The sequence below is a fragment of the Pezoporus occidentalis genome, unplaced genomic scaffold (assembly GCF_034315485.1).
Source record: "Pezoporus occidentalis ecotype Australia unplaced genomic scaffold, CSIRO_AGI_Poc_V1 ctg52, whole genome shotgun sequence".
Taxonomy (NCBI): Eukaryota; Metazoa; Chordata; class Aves; order Psittaciformes; family Psittacidae; genus Pezoporus; species Pezoporus occidentalis.
Window position 1 is genome coordinate 641,880 of NW_026915858.1, and position 21,291 is coordinate 663,170.

At 36.1% G+C, this 21,291-nt stretch overlaps 1 protein-coding gene across 8 annotated transcripts in view; it reads left to right on the forward strand.

Moving 5' to 3' along the window:
- CEP170 (centrosomal protein 170) overlaps positions 1-21,291 on the forward strand; it is a 100,947-nt gene that overhangs the window by 59,330 nt on the left and 20,326 nt on the right. For 7 of the 8 annotated variants that reach the window (XM_062637338.1, XM_062637339.1, XM_062637342.1 and 4 more), the window contains exons 10-12: positions 6,032-6,181; positions 12,472-12,598; positions 16,265-18,094. In XM_062637338.1, coding sequence (XP_062493322.1) covers positions 6,032-6,181; positions 12,472-12,598; positions 16,265-18,094 — 2,107 coding nt within the window. The remainder of the gene's footprint in view (positions 1-6,031; positions 6,182-12,471; positions 12,599-16,264; positions 18,095-21,291) is intronic. The other variant, XM_062637344.1, reaches the window with a different exon arrangement.

The following is a 21,291-nucleotide window of genomic DNA, read 5'->3' on the forward strand; positions in this document are numbered from 1 at the left end:
TGAAACATAATTGCTATTATAATTTACGTTCCTGTCACTTTACAGTGGCAAATATCTTATTTCCAATTTAATCACTTGCTCTTTGCTTTATTTACATGATCCTGTCTATAATTCACTGTCCAGTATGGCTCCTTGTCCCTTACCTGTGCTCTGCTTTGATGTAGTTTGCTTTTTATTAACTGTTCATCTTTGAATTCCCTGTTGCACACTTTTTGGCTTTTGTTCTGCCTCTTGTATACAGATTGCCTCCACTGAAACTGAGAGCATTTAAATCATCATCTTTTTCAGATATGTCTCCAGATTGTGGCTGTAACTGTTGGTAGGATCTGAAAGAATTGAAGGAGAATTATTCAAATACAGATGACCATCATTAACAGATATGTGCCTAGTTACAGCTCTCTGAATTGCAACTAGAATCTTTATTTGTTGCTTTTCTGTTAATCTTACTAATATTAGTAATTACTGCATATCCTTTATATTAAGACTACAGTGGTAAGACTACTGGGGAAACTTTAGAAACTCAAAAATTTAAAACTAGATAGGGTTCTTCAGATTTGTATTTTGAATAAGATTTATGCACCTAGTTTGTGTTAGTCCTCTTAGAAATACTTTCTAATTCTTTGTGCAGTAAGTAGCTAATCCTTTTGATTCAGGAAAAATGGTTCTGACCAGTTTTTAATTTCTAGAGTGTCTCATCCATATCAATAAACAGCTTCCGTGATTGTAAAGAATCATTGTTTTTGATAGTTAACCCTAACATTATCGTATTGACCTCTAATATATTTCATCTGTGATACAAAAATTCACCTGTTGGGGAGCAGGGGAGGAGGAGAAGGAGAGTGAAGAAGACCAATTCCTGATCATGAAAGCTAGCTTGTGTTAAAGCTGTGTTTCAGCTATGGTGACAGGTAGGTGTGCTGTGAGTCATGAGCTGTTTTCACAGGGAAATGCATATAGGCTGCCAAAACATATTACTCTGCTTTCTATAAAATTAGCCACTGCAGAAGAGGGCAGGGCACATGCTCAGACTTGGTCCTGTAGCTCATGTCCCCAGAAATACGCTAAGGCTTCTTGCACGGATTGCATCTTTTGTTACATGCGTTTTGTTAACTCATGTTTGTTATTGGATAAAAATTTTAAAAATTACTGGTTTATGTAAAGTTATATTTTTCAGTTACAATACTGAGAAAACTGGTGGTGAGATAAAGTAATTATTAGTATCTATGTTGAGGTGCAGTTCTTTTGCCGTCAGTTATTTCATACTTCACCTCTGTATTTGTCAGGCTGAGTTTGCATTCCAGCAAGTAACAGCATGATGCTTTGGGACTTGTTGAATTTTTAGCGTGGTGTTTTGTCCCTTTATTTTACTAGTTAGACCACAGAATGTAAATGGAGTATCACCGGGGAGTCTTTGGAGAGCTTACTGTTCATTGCTCTGAAATTGAAATGTATGTGTCAGGAACTCTGTTGTCCCCTGCTGATTTAGGAGACTTTATTATGTGTCAGCCGTAGTGTTAGCGGTTCTGCAATAGAGAAATGAAGGGATTTCCCTTTGAGCTTTCTCAAGACTAGCTCTTCAAGGCTAACCTGAGACGCTAAGTTATTATCTAGGATCACTGTTATTAAGGATCATAGGATCACATAACGGGGAAAGAACCTTAGGACATCTCTAGTCCAACCCCGTGGTCAAAGCTGGACCAGCTTTGGGGTCAGACAGGTTGCCCAGGACTTTACGCGTTTGGGTCTTCATGCCCTATAAGGACGGAGACTTGCTTGGCTGCCCTCAGAGTGAAAAAGCTTTATGTCCTGTCTGAACCTCTCTTGTTTCAACTTATATGAGTTATCCCTTGTCCTCCTGCCTTGCTCCACTGTGATGAATCTGGCCATCATCTTGGTGTGGTCCCCATAGGTACTGGGGGGCTGCTGTTAGGCACCCACAAAGTCTTCCCTTCTCCAAACTGATCAAGTACAGCTTCCCCAGCATCTCCACATAGGGCAAGTGCTCCAGCCTTGACCATCTTGGTGGGCCCTGCTGAGATCCCTGCAGTTAGACAGTGTCTCTCGTGTACCAGGGAGGATCAAAACTGAATGCAGTGTGACCTGTTAGTCCATTTGTTTAAGAGGTCAGCTGGATTGCAGATTAGACAAAATTATGTTAACTACATTTTATAAATGAGTTTGTTCTTTCTACAGCAATGTTGCTGTTCCGTTGCTATTCAAAATGTTCTGATTTGCAATGGAAATTGTTTCATGCTTCATAACAATAAAGTAGTTATTTTTAAACACCACCACCACAGTTTATTCAATGTTTCTGACAGTTCCACCATTACAGCCATGTGGCAGAGACCTTGCAGGAACCCCCTGTAATGGTGCAGATTGGTTTAGTGCCTAGATTTTTCCCTGTCAGTCAGATTTCAGGGATTCTGGGAAAATTATTATCCTGGGGTGGGGTTTTTTGGTTTTGTTTTGGGTTGTTTTTTTTGTTTGTTTGTTTTGTTTTGGGTTTGTTTTGTTGTTTGTTTTTTTTTATTTTTATTTTTATCTTGTAGCAAAATTGAAGCATTCAGGATGAAATAATCTAGTCTTTCTATTAAAATACAATTTCATATAACTAGACAGAGTAGGGTAGAAAACTTAACTTTCCAGAATGTTTGCTTGAGGAAGCTGTTAGCTTGGAAATAGCTTCTCTGGTAGTTTGGGTTATAAATTATTTCTGTTTAATGAAATAGCATTAATAACTGCTTAAAAAAAATTAAATATTTAGGAATTTTCTTCACAGTACATACCGCTACCTAAGTTAAAAAATAAATGTATTACTCCTCAAATCTCAGACTCTAAAAATCCATGATTTTGTGCAAGTCCATATTGTTTACAGTGATACAAAGTGAAAAAGTTTTATTTCACTTAATTTTTTTTTGCTGATAGCTATGTGCTGGATATGTGTGATTTGAGGTCATTAGGAACATTCTTGAAGTCTTAAATGAATACATAGAATCCTTTTACCTCTTTTATAAAAAATAAAACAAAAAAGGTGTTCTCCTGTTTCAAACAGCTTGCTGTATCCAAACCGGTATTGTGGAATCTGGCTTTGTCTTTTTCTTCCCTAAAATACAGTTAATCAAAATACATGTGTTAGTTGCTTCTGTTTAAAGCTGTAGCTGCTGCTTCTGAAAAAAAATACAAGTTTTGCAGAAAGAAACTTCAGTCTTTTTGTATATAAAAGATGCAGTGATGGGTGTCATCAGCTTTTCCTCAGGATTTTTTTTTGGTTTGGTTAAGTTATCTCCTAGATTTCCCTAAATGACTTTGAAATCATGAAGATATTTAAAGAAGAGAATTGACTAAAGACTTGGAAACCTTGAAGAATGCTTTTCAATATTTGTAGGAACATAGAGGTTTCTGTCCATTTTCTTTAATTTCTTTAATCACAACAGCTCATTGTTTGCACACATACCTTACGAGAACAACATATAAAGTACAAATTGCATTTTCCTAAATGGTAGAGGGATGATTTCCAGCAGAAACCTTAAGGTTACACCATGGCTGTTTCTATTGAGGCTATACTCTCATTATTTAGTGAACAGTGTACTCAGTGGAATAGCGATGCTGAAATTCTGATGGTATTTATTTTCTGCAGATGTGTGACAGGTGTATAAGTGATATTGTCAAGCACTAAACATGAGTTGTTTTGATTTTTGCATAGGTTTTTATATTTAAAATCTTACTTATGCATTAATGGCATTGTTTTCAAAAGGGTTTTATATATATCACAGTTCTGAAACTTAGTCTTTTGGGCTAGATCACACCTGTGTGAATCATTTCTTTCTTGCTAAGAAGGGGAGCATTACAGTTGTGTAGCCAGGGAACAGAGGGCAGGTGCTCCTAGATGCGGAATGAATGTATAGTGCAAAAATTTACATTTATTGAAGAAGATGCTTTCCCTTTTTAATAATAGTATCACCAGATGTTTTGTTTATCTGTTCTGGCCTTTAATATCCCCACTATATATACAGAGGGAACGTTAGGAATAGTAAATCTGTTACTTTGGTCTTACTGCTACCCATATTACCTTTCACAGTAAAAATAGGCAATATTCAAATTTGGGTTTGCAGTAATTTCAGTAATAGAACAAAAATAATAAAATTTGCTTGAACAGGATTTCAGTACTAGAAAAGGTAAGACTGAAAGAAGCCATGCGTGCTGTTGTTTGTGATATAAGTCAAGGAATTTGACATGGTAAATGAATGTGCCACCAGGTAATAATATGAAGCAATTTACAGGCAGCAATTTACTCCTGCAGTCCTGATTAGATGCAAGTGTTGAATTCATTTTTTTACTCAGATGCTTATGTGATAAAATCAGATTTTCCTTTTGTTTAAAGGAACATGTAAAACTGTAATCAATGGAACTATGTTAAATGGGAAAAAAATGGCTGCAGAATAGTGGTATATTCAAAGAAAGGAGGCAGTGAACAGTAACTGGTTTGTATCTTCAAAAATTGCCACAACTGTACAAATCAAAAGTATATACTTAAAGAGAAAACTTAACTTATATCACGCTTTTTTTTTTTTAAGAAAAGAAATATTTATGAAATACTTTTAGGGAACTGGTGTATAAGTGTATCTAGATGTGATTCATGTATAGACTGAAAATTTGAGCATTGCCTGAATTTTAGAAATGCAGAAACCATCTGAAAAAGCTTCCTCAGTTCTAAATGTATAAACGGTATAGCAACATCTTACTGGATATTTAGAAGAGCATAAGGAGGGGTTAAATGACAGGGTGCCTAATTTTTAACTTTTTTTTTTTTTTCTTCATCTACTTCTCAGACGCTAAAAAACATTATGGTTTGTGGCCATCTAGTGGTGAATCCGTTTAAAATACACTAAACCTCTGGCTTCGCTGTGCAAAACTGAATTACAGAACGTTTAGGGGGAAGAAATAATTCAGTGTATCTTCTTGTCCTTTGCACTAGCAACATTTTTTTGCAGGAGAATAACCTCCATAGAAGTAATTTCTTTCTTTCATTTTCTTTGTCTTTCTCTACAACAAAACAATTTTTTATGTTAGCAGCTAATTTTAATCTGTGTGTGGGTTTCCATTTTTATTCTGTAGGTTTTTTTAATGCCCAAGTCCTTAGTAGTAAAGTAGTGAATTTAATGCCTAGACAGAAATTGATAGATTTTATGAATTTCGTTTCCAACATACGAAATATTCTCTAATATATTTTTGAAGTATGCATTGATTCTGAAGGGAATTCATATTTCTTAGTATCTTTGACTCATAAGAAATTTGACAGACAATATACTGGCTTTCCTGCTTAAGTCCTTATTACTAAATTGCCTTGGTAATAACATTTTTCTAGTATTTTTCTCTGAGCATTGTTTTTTAAATGTCATAGAAAAATTATCCTATCACAAGCAGAAGGGGGATTACTGCAAACTTCAGTAGGAAACAGTGTAGTAGAGCAACTATGGCAGGTCACATCTTGAATGAGATGAGTCTACATAGCTTGTGAGACGGTGGACTTCTAACATCTACGAAGTCCCTAACAAATTAAAAACTGAAATTTTGTTTGTGTTAGAGAAACAATTCAATAAGCGTATTAATAACATGTATAAGCATTTGTATTTCTTGCTTTCATTAGATAATAGCAAAAATGTAAAAATTCAGTGGTTACAGTTCTTGGGTTTTTTCCTTAATTGGGAAATGGAATGTCAAATGGATTTTGTCAAGATTTTGCCTTTCCTTTTTGTTTCTTTCATCAAAGTGTCATTTTTACACATCTGACCATTCCAGCTAGCAGTTCCTTGACTTGTCACGATGTTGGCATAGAGTTCTGGTCTTTTTCTAATTGCTGTATATATTTTTCCTATTTAATTTGTAGATTTCACCAAGATGACAAATAAGTATAATACAGCAAAATCTATTTAAACTCACTATCCAGCATGCCACCATCCATCCATTAACATTGAACATTATATCAGGATGGTATTGGGTTAATGTATGTAATGGTTTGTTTCATTTTCAGGTATTTGGAGTGGATGACAGCCAGGATTATAATAGGCCTGTTATCAACGAGAACCAGAAAGATTTAGTAAAAGATTGGGCTATAAATTCTGCTACAGTAGTGCTGGAAGAAAAAAGACCACTGAGTACAACTGGATTTCTTGACACAGAGGTAGAATTTAATTTTTGAAGGTCTTCTTTTTTCTTCCAATAAGAGAGAGCACTAATAACTGACCAGTAAGTGTTAAACACCAAGCAAAACCGTGCCTAGAAAACATTACCTCAGATGTAAAAGTATTTTACTTTTCTTAGGCCTTTATTGCATTATTACAACTTCTCTCTCAGAGACATTACATTTGGAGGTTTTCAACTTTGCTACCTTTCTATGTGCACTAACACCAGTGTATTGGAAATGTAGCAGGAGCTTCCTTACAGCATTATATTGCAACATACATTTGTACAGCATAGGCTTCTTGTAAGTTATGCAGCAGAACTGAGGAAAAGCTGATTATGTTTTATAGCCCAAAGCAAGTAACTGTATTAAAATTCAGAAATAAGGTGTCTGAATTTAATGCGTGATACAAAGTTAGCTAAGAAAAAAATGGTGGATTATACATTTCAGATATTTTTGCAAAGCAGAGAGCTCCAGGTTTTTACACTCACAGTTTGAGTTCTCAAGTGAGATGCCACTCATGAGGAGCCACTTGCCTTGGAAGCAGTATAATTTAATCAGTTGGTGAAATATCAGGAAAAGGAAAATGCCTGTTCTTTATATATGACTCAGAATACGCACGCAAGCTAGATGTTAATTGTATTTCATATTGAAATCTTGGGTGACATTCTGATGTCGTTGTCATGGATAAACTATAACTTGAAATGTGTTGGGAACAGAACAGGCTCACACTGGAGCAGAATTAATCTGTAACAGTAACGAAGCACACGAGTCTTCTACTTGCCATGGCAAACTGTTACTGAAGTATGATCCTGTAAATTAGCAAACTTCATAAATAGGCAAATTTTCTGGAGTATATCAAGAGCTTAAAGTATAGCTTTGTGTGCCTCCCATGTGAAGACATCAGGGTTAGTATCTAGGAATCTGTTCCTCCTAGAGGAGGTCTGCTTTATCATGGTTGTATTTTAGCTGCTGTGCAGTCTTGATACACTATGTTACTGCATCCAGATTAGTATCTTTGAATAGTTTCTCTAAGCTTTCTGCTTGGAGTAAATTATTGCCGTATAGCATGTTCATATTATGTGGAAGAATTTGACAAACTTTGGCTTTCACCTTGCTTCTTTGCATGAATCTATAACTACAATCTTTCTTGGTTTTCATGACTTTTGCAAGATTCAGCTTTTTTGTGCTGTATCAGTTGTCAAGGGTATTAAAAGTATTGATATTTTCCTTTTTCTATAATTTCACAAGCAGAAAAAGAATTTATGATTTATTTTAGGAACATAAACTAGCTTTCCAAGTGTCATAATTTGCAAATAATGGGGTTTAATTTTAGAAGATTGAGACTTCTGCAGTCATAGGGCAGGTGTAAGAATCCTTCTGGAAACAGCATACTAAAACTTGCTTCGATTTATGTTGAAATTACAAGAATTATGCCTTTTTATTACTGTGGATGCTTTGCTGGATACAAAAGTCTACATACATTAGGAAGGGAATGGGTTATTTGATAGTCTTAATTTACAAGATAACTACAAGAAATGGCAGGAAAAAATTAAAATTGATCAGTTGGTAAAGGATCAAAACTGACAGAAACAATGCATGTAGAGAAAGTATTGGTGTAAGAAGAGTTAAGGACAGATGAAAATGGAAAAAGGCTTACCAGAGAAAGTTAAAAATAGAAGTTGGTTGATACATATGTAAAAGAGAAGCTAATTCAGGAAAAAAAAACAGAAAAATAAAAGTGTGTTTTGTAGTATCATAATGGGAAAACAATCATGAGAAAACTCTTGAGAGAATATGGTAATATTTCAAGTCATTACTAAAACTTTGTTTATCATTATGAAAGGGAGAGAGAGAGGCAAGCGTGTTTGATTTGTAAAGTATGTGGGTATCATGTTCTCATTATGTACAAACTTTTCTGCTTGTGGTTTTGGGAAGAATTACTGCATTACTGGGCTGCAGATCATAAACTAATAAACCTTGTTGAATATCTTGGCTAAATAGTGGTAGCCTCAGGGTAGGTTTGCATCCACTCAGATTCTGGGTAGACCGTCTTCCAGCTGCCCATCACAGTTGTACCTGTAGATGATTTAGCAGAATGAGGCAAACGTAGAATATGATTGACAGAAAAAGCAGGGAATAAAAAATTAAGATATTTCAATTGAGGAAAATGGAAAAGATGGCTTTGGAAATAATGAAGATCCTATAAAAACAATTTTGGGGTTGAAAGATTATTCTGAACTTAAATATCTTAAATTTACAGGGTTTGTGAAGTGTCATGAATAATATGTTTGGAAAGAACGTTAAAGACTGCTTTTCTTAAAAGGAAATTCTCACCTTTTCCTTTGACATGGCAAGCTTTGGTACTTTGGAGCAGTGTATGTCATGAGACTAAATGAAATGCAGAGTGCATGTCTGACACGGTTGGATTGAGCCTGCATGTACTGGTTCTTGCCTTTTCAGTGATTACAGATAGGCAGTAAAAATATTAAATCTATCTATTTAAAATATTTAAATGTTTTTATTTTCTATATTATAAGCTGCCACTTGCCAACCGAGGTAAGTGTGATTTAAGAACAAAAATTAAATAAGATAGATAACAAAGAGAATATTGTTGTTGTTCTTGTTGTTATTTATTCTCACTATGTGAACTTGATGAATAAACACACTGTAGACGTTTGGGCTCTGATTTATCCATCCAGCTTCCATTTAATTTTCTGTGGTCAGTTGTCTGTGCTAACCACAGTTCTGAAAAAATGTACCTGCTTTAGCAACGTTGTCTTTGATGTGCTTCTAAGGACATACCTGGTTTTTGTTTGGTTTGTGTTGGAGTTTTTTAAATTTTTTGAAAAGGCTGCTGCACATTCTGAAACCTGGTTCTGCATCTGCGGGGTCACCAGTGCCATTAACTGCAATGTTCCTTTCCTGTTTTGAATGCTCATTTCATGTCTTTTCCACTGAAGAGAAAAGAAATAATACTGCTGACATTCTGAATGATGAATAATTTCATTTGTGTGAATATTTGATATATTGCTTCTTAGAAGTGGAGAACTGCCATGTGTATTCAGAGGCTGTATTTCCTTTTGTTTGTCCTCTCTAATTACAGTAATTTCCTGCCCTTCTGTAGAGCAAATGATTTAGTCTGAAGTTTGATGCTTACTTTTTGGTTGAACTTAGATGCTATACTGAAACATAGGATGATTGTGTCACTAGGATCATGTGGCTATGAAAAGGCAAATATGACCCTTGGAACATAGGAACTTGGAACTATTGTCAAGTAGAGAAGGGCAGTGTTGTAGCCATGGTGGAAAGTGTTGGTGAAATTTCCTCTGAAATAGTGGCCATAGAATATTTGTCAGCCACGATTAAGAAGGGTGAATACAAGATTAGAGAAGATACAAAGAGAGCGACTCAGATTATTATGGGCACAGAGATTGACTTTACAAGACTGGATTCATACAGTTCATTTAGTATAGCAAAGTAGTGGCTGAGATGGATACAGTTGCTGGATTTAGTTGTTTAAGATAGACATCAGTGTTGCTCCAGGAACAAATGTAGAGACAGTGGCTGAAAATAAAGTGAGCATGGAAATTTGAAAAAAGATCATCTCCCTTGGAATAATATGGTCCTGAAGCAGATAGAGTGAGGAGGTACTAAAAGAACTGCTTTCAAGGCAGCACTTCAGTTTATGAAAGGATGGCATGATACAATTCTTACAACATGAGATGGCTGGAGTATGTGTCTGAAAGGACTTCTTTTTCTTTTTTATTCAGCTTGTTGAAATTTATTAAAAATAAAGAAAAATTATTATTTTGCTTTGAAATGCCAAGTATGGAGATGCTTCCAGGTGTCCTGTATGTGCACTGTGAAGTTTTTTCAGACATACAGCCTGAAGTCCTAAATCTTCAAGCTGGAATAATAAATCCACAGAAATCCATTGGTCCATTTTCTGAAGATCTGTTAGTCCAGTTTAGTTTGTATATGCAATAAGCAAAAGGGAAAGCAGATTTAACATGGAAGTTGAAATGTTGGTATCTTTTACATGAAGCCAGCGTTTCTGGAAGACTAGGAAATTCCTTTTGGTATTCAAGAGATTTGGAGGATTGCTTGCTTTCCTGTAAATGGATATGAATTATAGAAAGAACATTAGGATAACTGACTGTGACTTTTTTAATGTGTGTTTTATAAACCTTTCACCTTTCAGTTGTGCTTAAACTACTATCAAAAGAAACTGCTTTTCATTGTTCTGTATTTGTGCTTTAGTATATAGAGTTGTCAGAATACACATTTACATCCACTAAGTAGAAAACTTTTTTTTTTTTAGTGATTATGTTCAGAGAAAAGTAATGTATTATGTTGGTTTGCTGCAGTTAATCTGCAAAGTTTTAACGTATTTCTCTATTGTGAAGTAGAATTCAGATTTCCACTACATATCATATCTCTAGCTCTGGCATTAGCTAGGCAGTACATAAGGAGCTAGTCGGTGTTTTCTGTACTAAAGGTAGTGCGGATGTCTATCATATTTGGGTTTGGTTGTAATTAGGAGGTTTATTGAAGATGGAAATTCACTAGTACAGACAGGCAATAGAGAAAGTTTAGAGATATGAAGGAAAAATGAGGCTTCAGCAGTAGTTGTCAGCCTGTAAATGCTGCACGTATTTGCATGGGGGTTTTGCAATATTTTTTTCTAGCACCCTTTTCCTTGTATTGTGTTCAGAAATGCCAATGAATAGCAGTTCAGTTCAGTTGCCTCTCTTTGCTGTTATTAGACTTGAATTTTATAACATTTTGACTCTAAGAAATGAATTCACAATGTGGAAATTTATATAATAATTCAAATAAATTATTTGGTTCATCTCTGACTTACTACATTCATAGTATTCTGAAAGAGATTTGTGATGTTCCAATTGTGTTCATTAATTATGGTCACTTGTTTAATCAGGAGAAATTCAAGATCATAAATTCAAGTCTTCTCAAATGCCTAAGTCACTTTTAATTTGAAGGAAGTTACACCAGATGACATTGTTCACCATTCTATTGCTGCTAAATAGATCTTAGAAAATTTATAGAGTTGGTTCCTGGTCAAAGACTGGAATCCCAGAGTGGCCAAGCGATTAGGCAGAAATCAGTGTTTTGAATAGTAGTGCCATGATATGAACAGGCAACAGAGTTTCCGCTAACCTTTGAAATAACTCCTACAAATCTCCTTATGAAGCAACTTACTGGTTTCTCCATGTTCTTTCCATCTTGTTGGTCTTGAATTGTGATTCTCATTTGACTTGCCTATGGTTATGTAACTCCTTTGGAACTGTAGTCAAGAAGTTCTGTCGTTTGCAGTGCTTTGTCTTTTGAGTCCAATAAATTAAGACTATGTAAACTTCTGTATAGCCTTTGACAGTGTACAGCCCATATGTGCATGTGCAGGTGCACATATATATACATCAACAGTTGCCTGCTGTCTTTCTGGGGAGATGTGAGCAAGAGAGACTACAATATATTGGGTGAAACAGTAATATTACATTAGATTTGGAAATAAGTGTGGGTTTTTTTGTTTTGGTTTGTTTGGTTTTTAATTACTTAAGATGCTATAACAACACAAGAAGATGATTTAATTTTATATTTACTTTTTTTACATATTAAAGCTTTTCAAGGGTTCAAAAGACTTACTGTCAAGGAAGTAAGTTAATTTCCTTTCTAGGTCAGCTGCAAAAAACGATCTGATACTGGTTACTTCGACTTCACAGTTACCCGGTAGGATGGATTAAAACTAACTGTTGCTTCCTTTTTTTTTGTTTGGGCCAAACAAATAATATGATCTTCCTTTCCTTTCCATCATAAGTTATCTTACTCTTTTAGTCTTTAAGGTAGTCTTTCTGTAACGTAGTAAATAGTTCATCTGGACAAGGGGGTCTTCTAAGCTGGTAAAATGTCTCTTTCTTGGCTTCCTTAAAAACATTTTTAAAGTTAACACACACACTCTCACACCCCATTCCTGCTTTTCTGAGCTGAGGACTGAAATAACCGTTTGAAAACTCACATATTTTATATAGGTTCTGATGTTTAAGAGTTCACTGCACTAGGATATATTCTTTATTCAGTGCCGACTGTGCAGCTATATAGATTTTGGTTTTTGCCATTCTAGAGCTGGTAACTGTAAAACATACCAAGGTAAACTCTTTCTTCAGCTTCTTCCAGGGAAATAGTTTCTGACATACCTAGTCAGAAGAAACCTGGAAAAGGGGCATGCTTTTTATCAAACTGTTGTAATTTTTCTTTTTCTTCTTCCTTAGGGAGGTTCTACTGCCCCTGGAAGTAAACGTTGGGTATCACAGTGGGCCAGTTTGGCTGCTAATCACACACGTCATGACCAAGATGACATGAGATTGGAGTCATCTATGTCTCTTCCACTAGAAAACGGTATAAAAAGCTGTTTTTGTCATAAAATCTGCTGAAGAAACCTATGAAAGGGAGAAAAGAGTACCTACATAAACAGCTTTCTTACTCTTAGTACCTGTTTTATTTTTTATGAGTACCTATTTTTATGCTGATACTTGTGAATTGTGGTGGAGTTAGTATACCTCTTCAATATAAAATGGACTAGTAACTACAAAGGGACATCATGTTGATGAACGCTTCTTATTCTGAAAATTATATGCTATTTACTGATCAAGAAGTAACTAATTATTAGTCATCTACTACAGATATTTTTTCCAACAATTCCAGCATTTCCTCTTATTCCAGCTGAATTTGAAATTTTCAGCATCAAAAAAAAGGTTCAAAAGATCAGGTGAAAAAAAAGCATGGTTTAGAAGTAGAAATGCTTTTGTGTGTACACTGCTTCTGAAGATACACTACTATTGACAGAACATGTACAATATCCTTATGTCAGAAATTGGTAATATTTTCTCCTATAGTTTTGAGCAGCTTTTTTTCTTTTTTTTTTCATTCTCCCCAAAACGTTTCATTGAGAAGTGTAATGTGTGTTCTGTACGTTTTGTTACAGCTACTGTCTTTATATTTTTCAAGAATCTATGTCTGTTACAATTTCAGAGCTAGCCTCATCTTTGACCTGTAAGTCAGGAGACTGCATTTTTAGCTGATAAACCCAAATCTTTACTGCTCTCAGAGTGGAACCGTGTGATTCTCTCCCTGCTTAGAATGAAAATCTAGTCCCAGCACTATGCTCAGCAGTCAGACCTGTTGCAGAGAAAAAAATTGTCTTAGTTCTTTGGGTATTTGTGTTGAGGACCAGCCTTCTTGGGTCAACTCTGTGTCTTCGTACTGAAGACTCTTTTGAAATTCACCAAGAAACAAGTTACATGCTTAAATAAATGTAAAAGATTGGATCTGGTAAGTCTGTCTGAGAGAAGTCAATCTTCATGGATAGCAGTCATATTGATTTTCATTGAACTTCCATTTTTTTTATAATTTCTGAGAAAAACAGTCTAGGAATCAGAAAACCTTCCATAGATTCCAGAGATACCACCTGTTTCTCAAAAGAGTGTCCTAGCACAGATTATACAGAAAAAAGATGTCAGTCATTTTGCATTCTTCATCAAAGGTATGGTACTGTGCAAAGAGAAAAGAAAGATTGAAGGGCTCAGAAAGTAGCAAATATGTGTAATTGTACAATATGTACAACCGTATACAAACAGTATGTTGGTTGTTATTCAATTAAGTGCTTAGAGAATTCTTGTAGAGAAGTGTCCTGAGTTCAGCAGTAGCAGTCATTTTTCTCCTTCTTAGTAGCTGGTGCAGTGCTGTGTTTTTGACTTTCAGCTTGGGAACAGTGCCAATAACACCAGTGTTTTTAGTTGTTGCTTAGTAATGTTTATTCTGACCAAGAGTCTCATGCTCTGCCCGGGGAGGAGGGGAAGCTGGGAGGAAGCAGAGACAGGACACCTGACCCAAACTAGCCAAAGAGGTGTTCCACATCACAGCACATCATGCCCATGCCCATATACACTGGGGGCAGTTACCTGGAAGGGCTAGATCTCTGCTCAGGCTGGGTATTCATTGGCAGGTGATGAGCAGGTGTATTCTCTTCCCTTGTTATTTCCCTTATCATTATTATTATTATTATTGGTGGTAGCAGTGGTGGTTTGTGTTATACCTTAGTTACTGGACTGTTCTTATCTCAACCCGTGGGAGTTACATTCTTCTGATTCTCCTCCCCATCCCTCTGGGAGCAGGGGGGAGAAGAAGGGGGAGGAGGGGAGTGAGCGAGTGGCTGCATGGTTCTGAGTTACTGTCTGGGCTTAAACCATGACAAGAGGGAAGCCCTGTATTCCAGTTTCTATTCCTGGAACAGCCAATGCTGGTGCACGCCTTGATAGAAGGATTCCCAACAGGATATTTAGAACTGTTGTTTATAGATCTCTCCTGGTGTAAAGTGAATTGGCAGATGTGTGTTAGTACGTATGTCACATTATATTGCAACAACTGGTAAATAAACTGCAAAAAGAATTTTCTATCCAAACACTGAAAGTCAGAGCAATTCATAGAGCAATTCGTATTATCTCTGTATGTGCTTGTTTTGCACATTCTTTTGATGCTTTTTATACATTTTTCTATATATTTCTATCTACAGTGTCTTGTTTGGGTTAAAAACATTCTTTTTGCTCCCTCAACCATACTAAGTTCTTTCTTCATGAGTGGGGCTTTTCAATACTGCTGAAAGAATGTCCCATGGGGAGAGGCTGTAGCCTTTTGTTGAGACAAGACCTTGAGCTGTGGAACAGGCAAGTAGTGAGGAAGGAGGGGGATCTTACTCATTCAGTAGCTTTGAAATCTGGTGTTACGTGTGTTCAGGAAGACTTGTTTTCCACTCCCTATTGTAATGGTATGCTGATATACCAGTGATTTGTGTTGTACCTATTTTAACTTACTGCGAGAGTGTAAAAATTTTACATTCATATATATGGTCCAGTGTACGCAGCTGGCTAAAAGAGAGTGATTTGAGGGATAACATATCTTATGTAGCTCAAAATCTTGTATCTATCAAAAGGAAAGTTTTCATATGAGAGCAGTTGTAGCCCATATTATGGAACATACTTACTGAGATTACAATGAAGCAAGAAAAAATACCATAGTCCCTATGTAAGAATGCCACAAATGTTCACTTTCTCAGTGTACAGACACAGAGGGTCAGCAAGGTACTAAGTAGCCCAAGATGCCACACAAGCAGGCAATTGTTCAATTACAATCATCCTTATCCATGTTTGGGAAGAAATTCTGTCTGTTTGTAGCAAAGCTGGAAGACAGGGTGTTGTTCTCTCTTTGCACTCTTACCCTGCTTCTCAAATGACTCCTTCCCTTTTCCTGCAGTATGCTAGTTTTCTGAAGTACATGTTCAGAAGATGGCCTTTCATGTCCTGTTCACATCTCTGTGATAAACCAGAAATAGGTCATTGCAGTAATTCCATTGTGACAGTTTAGAGATTGCTTTCATAGATACATGTTCTGCATCAACACTTTGGATTGTGTAGAATTAACTGTTCTCTTGTATGACACCCTAACCATTCTACTTCTAGTAATAGAGAAATATTTTTTTATGTATGTACTCACTTTTATCAGCAGATACCTGTTCTAAATTATGTTAGCACATGACTTTGCTCAAGTTCTTAATACAAAATGTATTGGAATATTCATTAATATGAAATGTATTTCATTGAAATGAAATAATATAGCTAGTTACATGCAGGTATTGGAAGTAGTTAATGTAATTCACAAACAGAATTCCCACTCTTTCATATGAGTGTTTCCAGTCTTTCCTGTAAACAGGAAATGATGCCAGTAATGGGCTCAATTGGAGAAAGTCCAGCTCATGTTAAAGGACATGAACATTATTTTAAAAGTTTTCTACCCAAGCAGCTTATATGGATAGTCAAACCTCCATCAACTGAGATTTTTAAGAACTTCTAAATGTTTTTAAACATTTATTTGTCTAATTGATGCTGCTGTAGAACAGAGGGACGGACAGACTATTTTATTCAGTTGTGTTTTATGTTGGTACATTAGTCTTACCTTAATATTTTTACCTCGCTGTTTGAATGAATTCTCACATATTTTTTTCTTTTTTAGATGCAGACATCAGTGAGTCTGGTATTTCTGTTAGAAGCACTGGTTCAGCTGCTTCTATGACTAGCCAGGGTGAGCGAAAGAGGAGGACACTTCCACAGCTTCCTAAAGAGGAGAAAGTGAATGAAAGCTCAAAAGTGAAACCCACATCTCATCAGAGATCAGAAATAGGTGAAAAGCAAGACACTGAACTTCAGGAGAAGGAAACTCCAGCTCGTCCCTCAGATGCTGATAGCAGAAGTGTAGCCAAGTCCAGCAGAACAATGAATGGTGTTTCGCCCAAAGCTACTGGAGACAAAGTTTTTTCTTTCCCCAGCTGTTCCAGTAAAGAGCGAGTGGAAACTAGCAGAGAAACTTCTGTGGTGAAACAGGCTTTAGCAAAAATTCAGCAACAAGAAAGAAAGGAGCAAGGACACTGGACACCCACAAAATTATCCTCTACAAAACCTGCTGCAAACCAAGTTGAGAAAGGTAGGGAGGAGATCATTATGTCACCCAAAACTTCAGGTAATCAAGACAGAGCTCCTGCACACATTACAGATAAGGCAGAAATGAAGTTGGTGCAGAGTGAGGGAAAAAGAAGAAAAAATGAGGAAACTATTAAAGGACAAACTCCTAAACCATCTGGAGGAGAAAAAAAGGAATCTTCAAAACCATTAGTGAGGCAAGGTAGCTTTACTATAGATAAGCCTAGCACAAATATACCTATAGAACTTATTCCTCACATTAATAAGCAAAGTGGATCTGCTGCCCCTTTAGCATCTGCAAACAGGATACGTGACAGAAGTGATTCAATGGACACTGATTCCAGTCTAGATACAACACTCATTTTAAAAGACACAGAAGCTGTAATGGCTTTCCTTGAAGCTAAATTGCGTGAAGAAAATAAAACTGATGAAGGTCCAGAAACTCCAAGCTACAACAGAGATAATTCCATATCACCAGAATCTGACGTAGATACAGCCAGCACAATCAGTCTTGTTACTGGTGACTCCGAAAGGAAATCCACACAGAAGCGCAAGACCTTTACAACCTTATATAAAGATAGGTGCTCCTCTGGTTCTCCTTCAAAGGATGTTTTAAAATCTTCTGCAACAAGTGCCAGAGAAAAGATGGAAAAGAAAACTAAAAGTCGGTCTTCAGATGGTGGCTCTAGAGCTGATGCTCGCAAAGCTGTGCAGTCCAGTGGCAGAATGAGACAACCATCAGTAGATTTGACAGATGATGACCAAACATCTAGTGTACCTCATTCTGCCATTTCTGATATCTTATCATCTGACCAGGAAACCTACTCTGGCAAATCACATGGAAGAGTTCCTTTTGCCTCAGCAGATGAACTTTTACATTCCAAGATGGAAGGAAAGTCAGGTAAATCAAAAACTTCTCCTGTTGCACTTGGGCAGTCTAGTAAATCTACCACTCTTCCAAGACCTCGTCCTACAAGGACTTCTCTCTTGCGCAGAGCACGGCTTGGTGAAGCCTCCGATAGCGAGCTCGCTGATGCTGATAAGGCTTCAGTGGCTTCCGAAGTGTCCACTACAAGTTCTACGTCAAAACCTCCATCAGGGAGGAGAAGTATCTCCAGAATAGACTTACTTGCTCAACCGCGCAGAAACCGACTTGGCTCTTTATCAGCACGTAGTGATTCTGAAGCAACAATAACTAGAAGCACTGCCTCATCTCGTACCCCGGAAGCTATTCTCAGAAGTAGTGCCAGGCTAGCATCAGCAGGAGATAGTAGTAAAGTTTCTGCTAGAACTCGTGCCAATAGCATTTCTCGACTTTCAGATTCAAAATCCAGATCTTTGGCTTCAGCTCATAATTCTCCCTCAGGTACGTGACACTATTTGAATTAGTTTTGTCCAATATTTTTTTTTCATATATGGATTTTTTTATTATTATTATTTTTGTAAGTGACAGTTCTTAAGAAGCACTTGTTGAGTTTTAATTGGTGGAGGCTTTCTCCTTGGAGTATGAGACTTCCTTGGAAGGGCTTGTGGACAATTCTCATTTAAAATTATAAAAACAAGATATTGCAATTCTTTAACTCTTTGTTAGTGTTTTAAACTTGTAACCAGTAACAAAGAATTGCATTGAGGCATTTGGATGTGGCAGCATTAGTACAAAACCAGGACAGATATCTCTTTACTCAAGTCACGGTAGCAGAAGTTCAGAACTACATAGAAGATGCAATGTTTATTTGTAAGATAGGCTTGTAAGTATGCTGAACAGCAAATGTTTCCTGAGATATCTGTAGGATAACTATAATTTAAAATTTAAGATTAGCTTCCAGAACTATGAGAGTGAGAATTGTTTGGTAAGAATAATAACAAGGTAGATACGGAAAAATTAAACACAAACGCTACCTAAATACTGTAAAGTTATTTATATTAAAATGATTGCCTTGTCTTGGAGTAGTTTCTGTTCTCTGTTCCAAATCTTGACAATTTATGATTTCATCATGATTTTCAAATTATGTTCATCTTCTTTTGTGTTCCTTTACAGTAATATGATGTGTGGAAGGAAAAATAAGTTGATTAATTTTAACTACTCTTCTGTTAGAAGTGAACATAATAGTTTTAGTGCAAGCACTGTGAAAGAGTGCCAGCTTTTTTACAACAGCAATATTAAATCAACCAAAACTAAAATGAGTTATTTCTAAATAAGTGAACTTTCATGTGGAATGAATACCTAAAATTGATGACCTCTTGCTTTTTGAATTGTCATACTAACAACTTGACTTTATTTGAAGCTGATCCACAATTTAAGAAAAGTATAAATAGGATAGCTTCCAGGGTTGTGTGTTGCTACGGAAATTATAATTGTCCTTTATTCCTTCCCATTCAGACTTGATATAAATATCTGTGATAAGTTTCCCACAGTCCTACTGCTCTTTTGATGCTTGTATATCATAAATGTACCTTCTTAGGATTCTCGGCAGTGTTCATTCCCTGGCTAGGTATCTTTTGGCTGTTTCATTAGCTGAACAGAAATTTCTGTAGAGATACTAATGAGGTATTCAGTGAACAATGAAGTTGAATCTGTTTAGTGTTATGACAGGTGTCTACAAAGATTAAAAAAAAAAAAGTGAAACTTCAGAAAAAAAAGTCTTTGTAAGATATCATTGGAAAAGTAGCATGTGTTCAATTTTAATTTAAGTTTTAAATTGACATGTGCAGCCTGAAAGAGTGGCAACATTAGGTCAGGGAAAACTGTCAGTTAAGACTGCTTCTATATGCTTAACAGTTAGCACTAGTTCACATTGGGATATTGCTGACACTTCGCTGCTGCTTGTTTTTCACAAAACTATATATGGATTTTGTGTTTTGTGCCCATGTGAACTATTGCATGCTTCCTAATTTTTTCCCAGGTTGCTGCATTTAAATGATTTGCTGCTTGTGTTCAAGGGAGCGGGTGTATCTTGCTCTTCCCAGTCTATTAGGCTATCACAGTTGCCTTTGTTAAACATTCCTTTCATTTACCTGCATTACACAAAGTTTACTGTAGCTTGTATAAAATACTCTTTTCAGGAAAGAATATATGCCATCTTCCTTGAGCTACCCCAACCTAACAAGCTAGGTATTTTTAAAAGACTGTTGTTAGAAAAATCTACAGTAGAAATAGCTTCTGTCGTGTAACACATCATCAGTTTACGTGTCAAACTCGGGGAGAAGCCAGTATCAGTGTAAAGGTGAAAGAAATCTGAAAGCAACTAATAAGTCAGTCAGATACTTTCAAAACAAAATCATGGCATAATAAATCAATCAAGTCTTGTTACTAAGCAAAGAATGTTTTTAGTACTTTTTAGGATTTGGAGTTCTGGGTTTTGCCTGTATCAGTAAGCTGATTGTATAATTTTCTTTTTACTCATCTATTGAGAGTATATATTAGGAAAATCTGATCTGCTTTAAAAGTGGCATAATCTTCTAGTATATGTAAGAGTGCGTGTATACGTATATATCTCCTATTGTATATGGGTACTAGTCAGTCATTTTCCCTTTAGCATCTTATACAATGATGCTAATAACTACCCCACACATCAAGCTATTAATAATTTTATTTTATCCTTGCATAAAAGTATTTAAAATATCTCTTAATGGAATGTGTTAATTCTGTGCAATATATAAAAATAGAATGCTAGCAGAAGCTTTTCAATCCAAAGCATGTAATTCCTGAGTTTAATTTCATTTCTAGAAATGTCAACAATTCACTTAATTTTAGCACTTTAGGAAATTACTAATGAAGTACCTGATGCAAGTGCCTCAACTGTTTGAATGTGTTTTACTTCAGACACATTTAATCAAGGCATAACGGTGATACACTCTCCTCTCTCCTTGGAGCTAGAAAGACTGGAAAATGAATGATCATTACCAAGATAGAGTTTGTTGGCTTGGTTTGATCTTTTTCCTTATCTTTTACCAGAAAACTTGTTGGTATTGTCTTCTCAACAGAGATCAGTTAATGTTACCGTATTGTAGATCACTAACCATTGGCAGCAGAATCCTGCTTCTTCAATCTAGTCTATTAAAGAGAAAATTATTTCCGTGTTTCCCAAATCTTTTTAAATGTTCAGACATACATCCCTGTAAAACAGGGGCAAGAAAAGGCATCCTTTTAGCGGATAAATGGCACGTTTTGAATGAGAATTACCAGCATTAAAGTAATTACCAGGGTGTTCCTGTGGTAGGAGGCTTGGTAACTGACAACACTGTGAAGACATGTGAAGCAGAATTAATATTTTTTTACTGCAAGCAGTGAAAGATTTAATCAAGGCTGAATCATCAAATAGCAGAATGTGATCAATAAAAACAGAGAAGACCAAAGACCTTTTTCACAATTGCAGAGGGAAGTTGATGTTACAGAAGGGGCTGTTTACTGGGAAAATTAAAAAAGGATCAGACCTAGTGCAAAAGTGCAACTGTAAAATTAAGCAGTGAGTCAGAGTAGAGAGACCTTGAACAAGTAGTTGTGTTCAGCAGCTTTGCTGGGTTGCTGACCTAAATGTCATTGCAAATAACTAGCAGATAAGT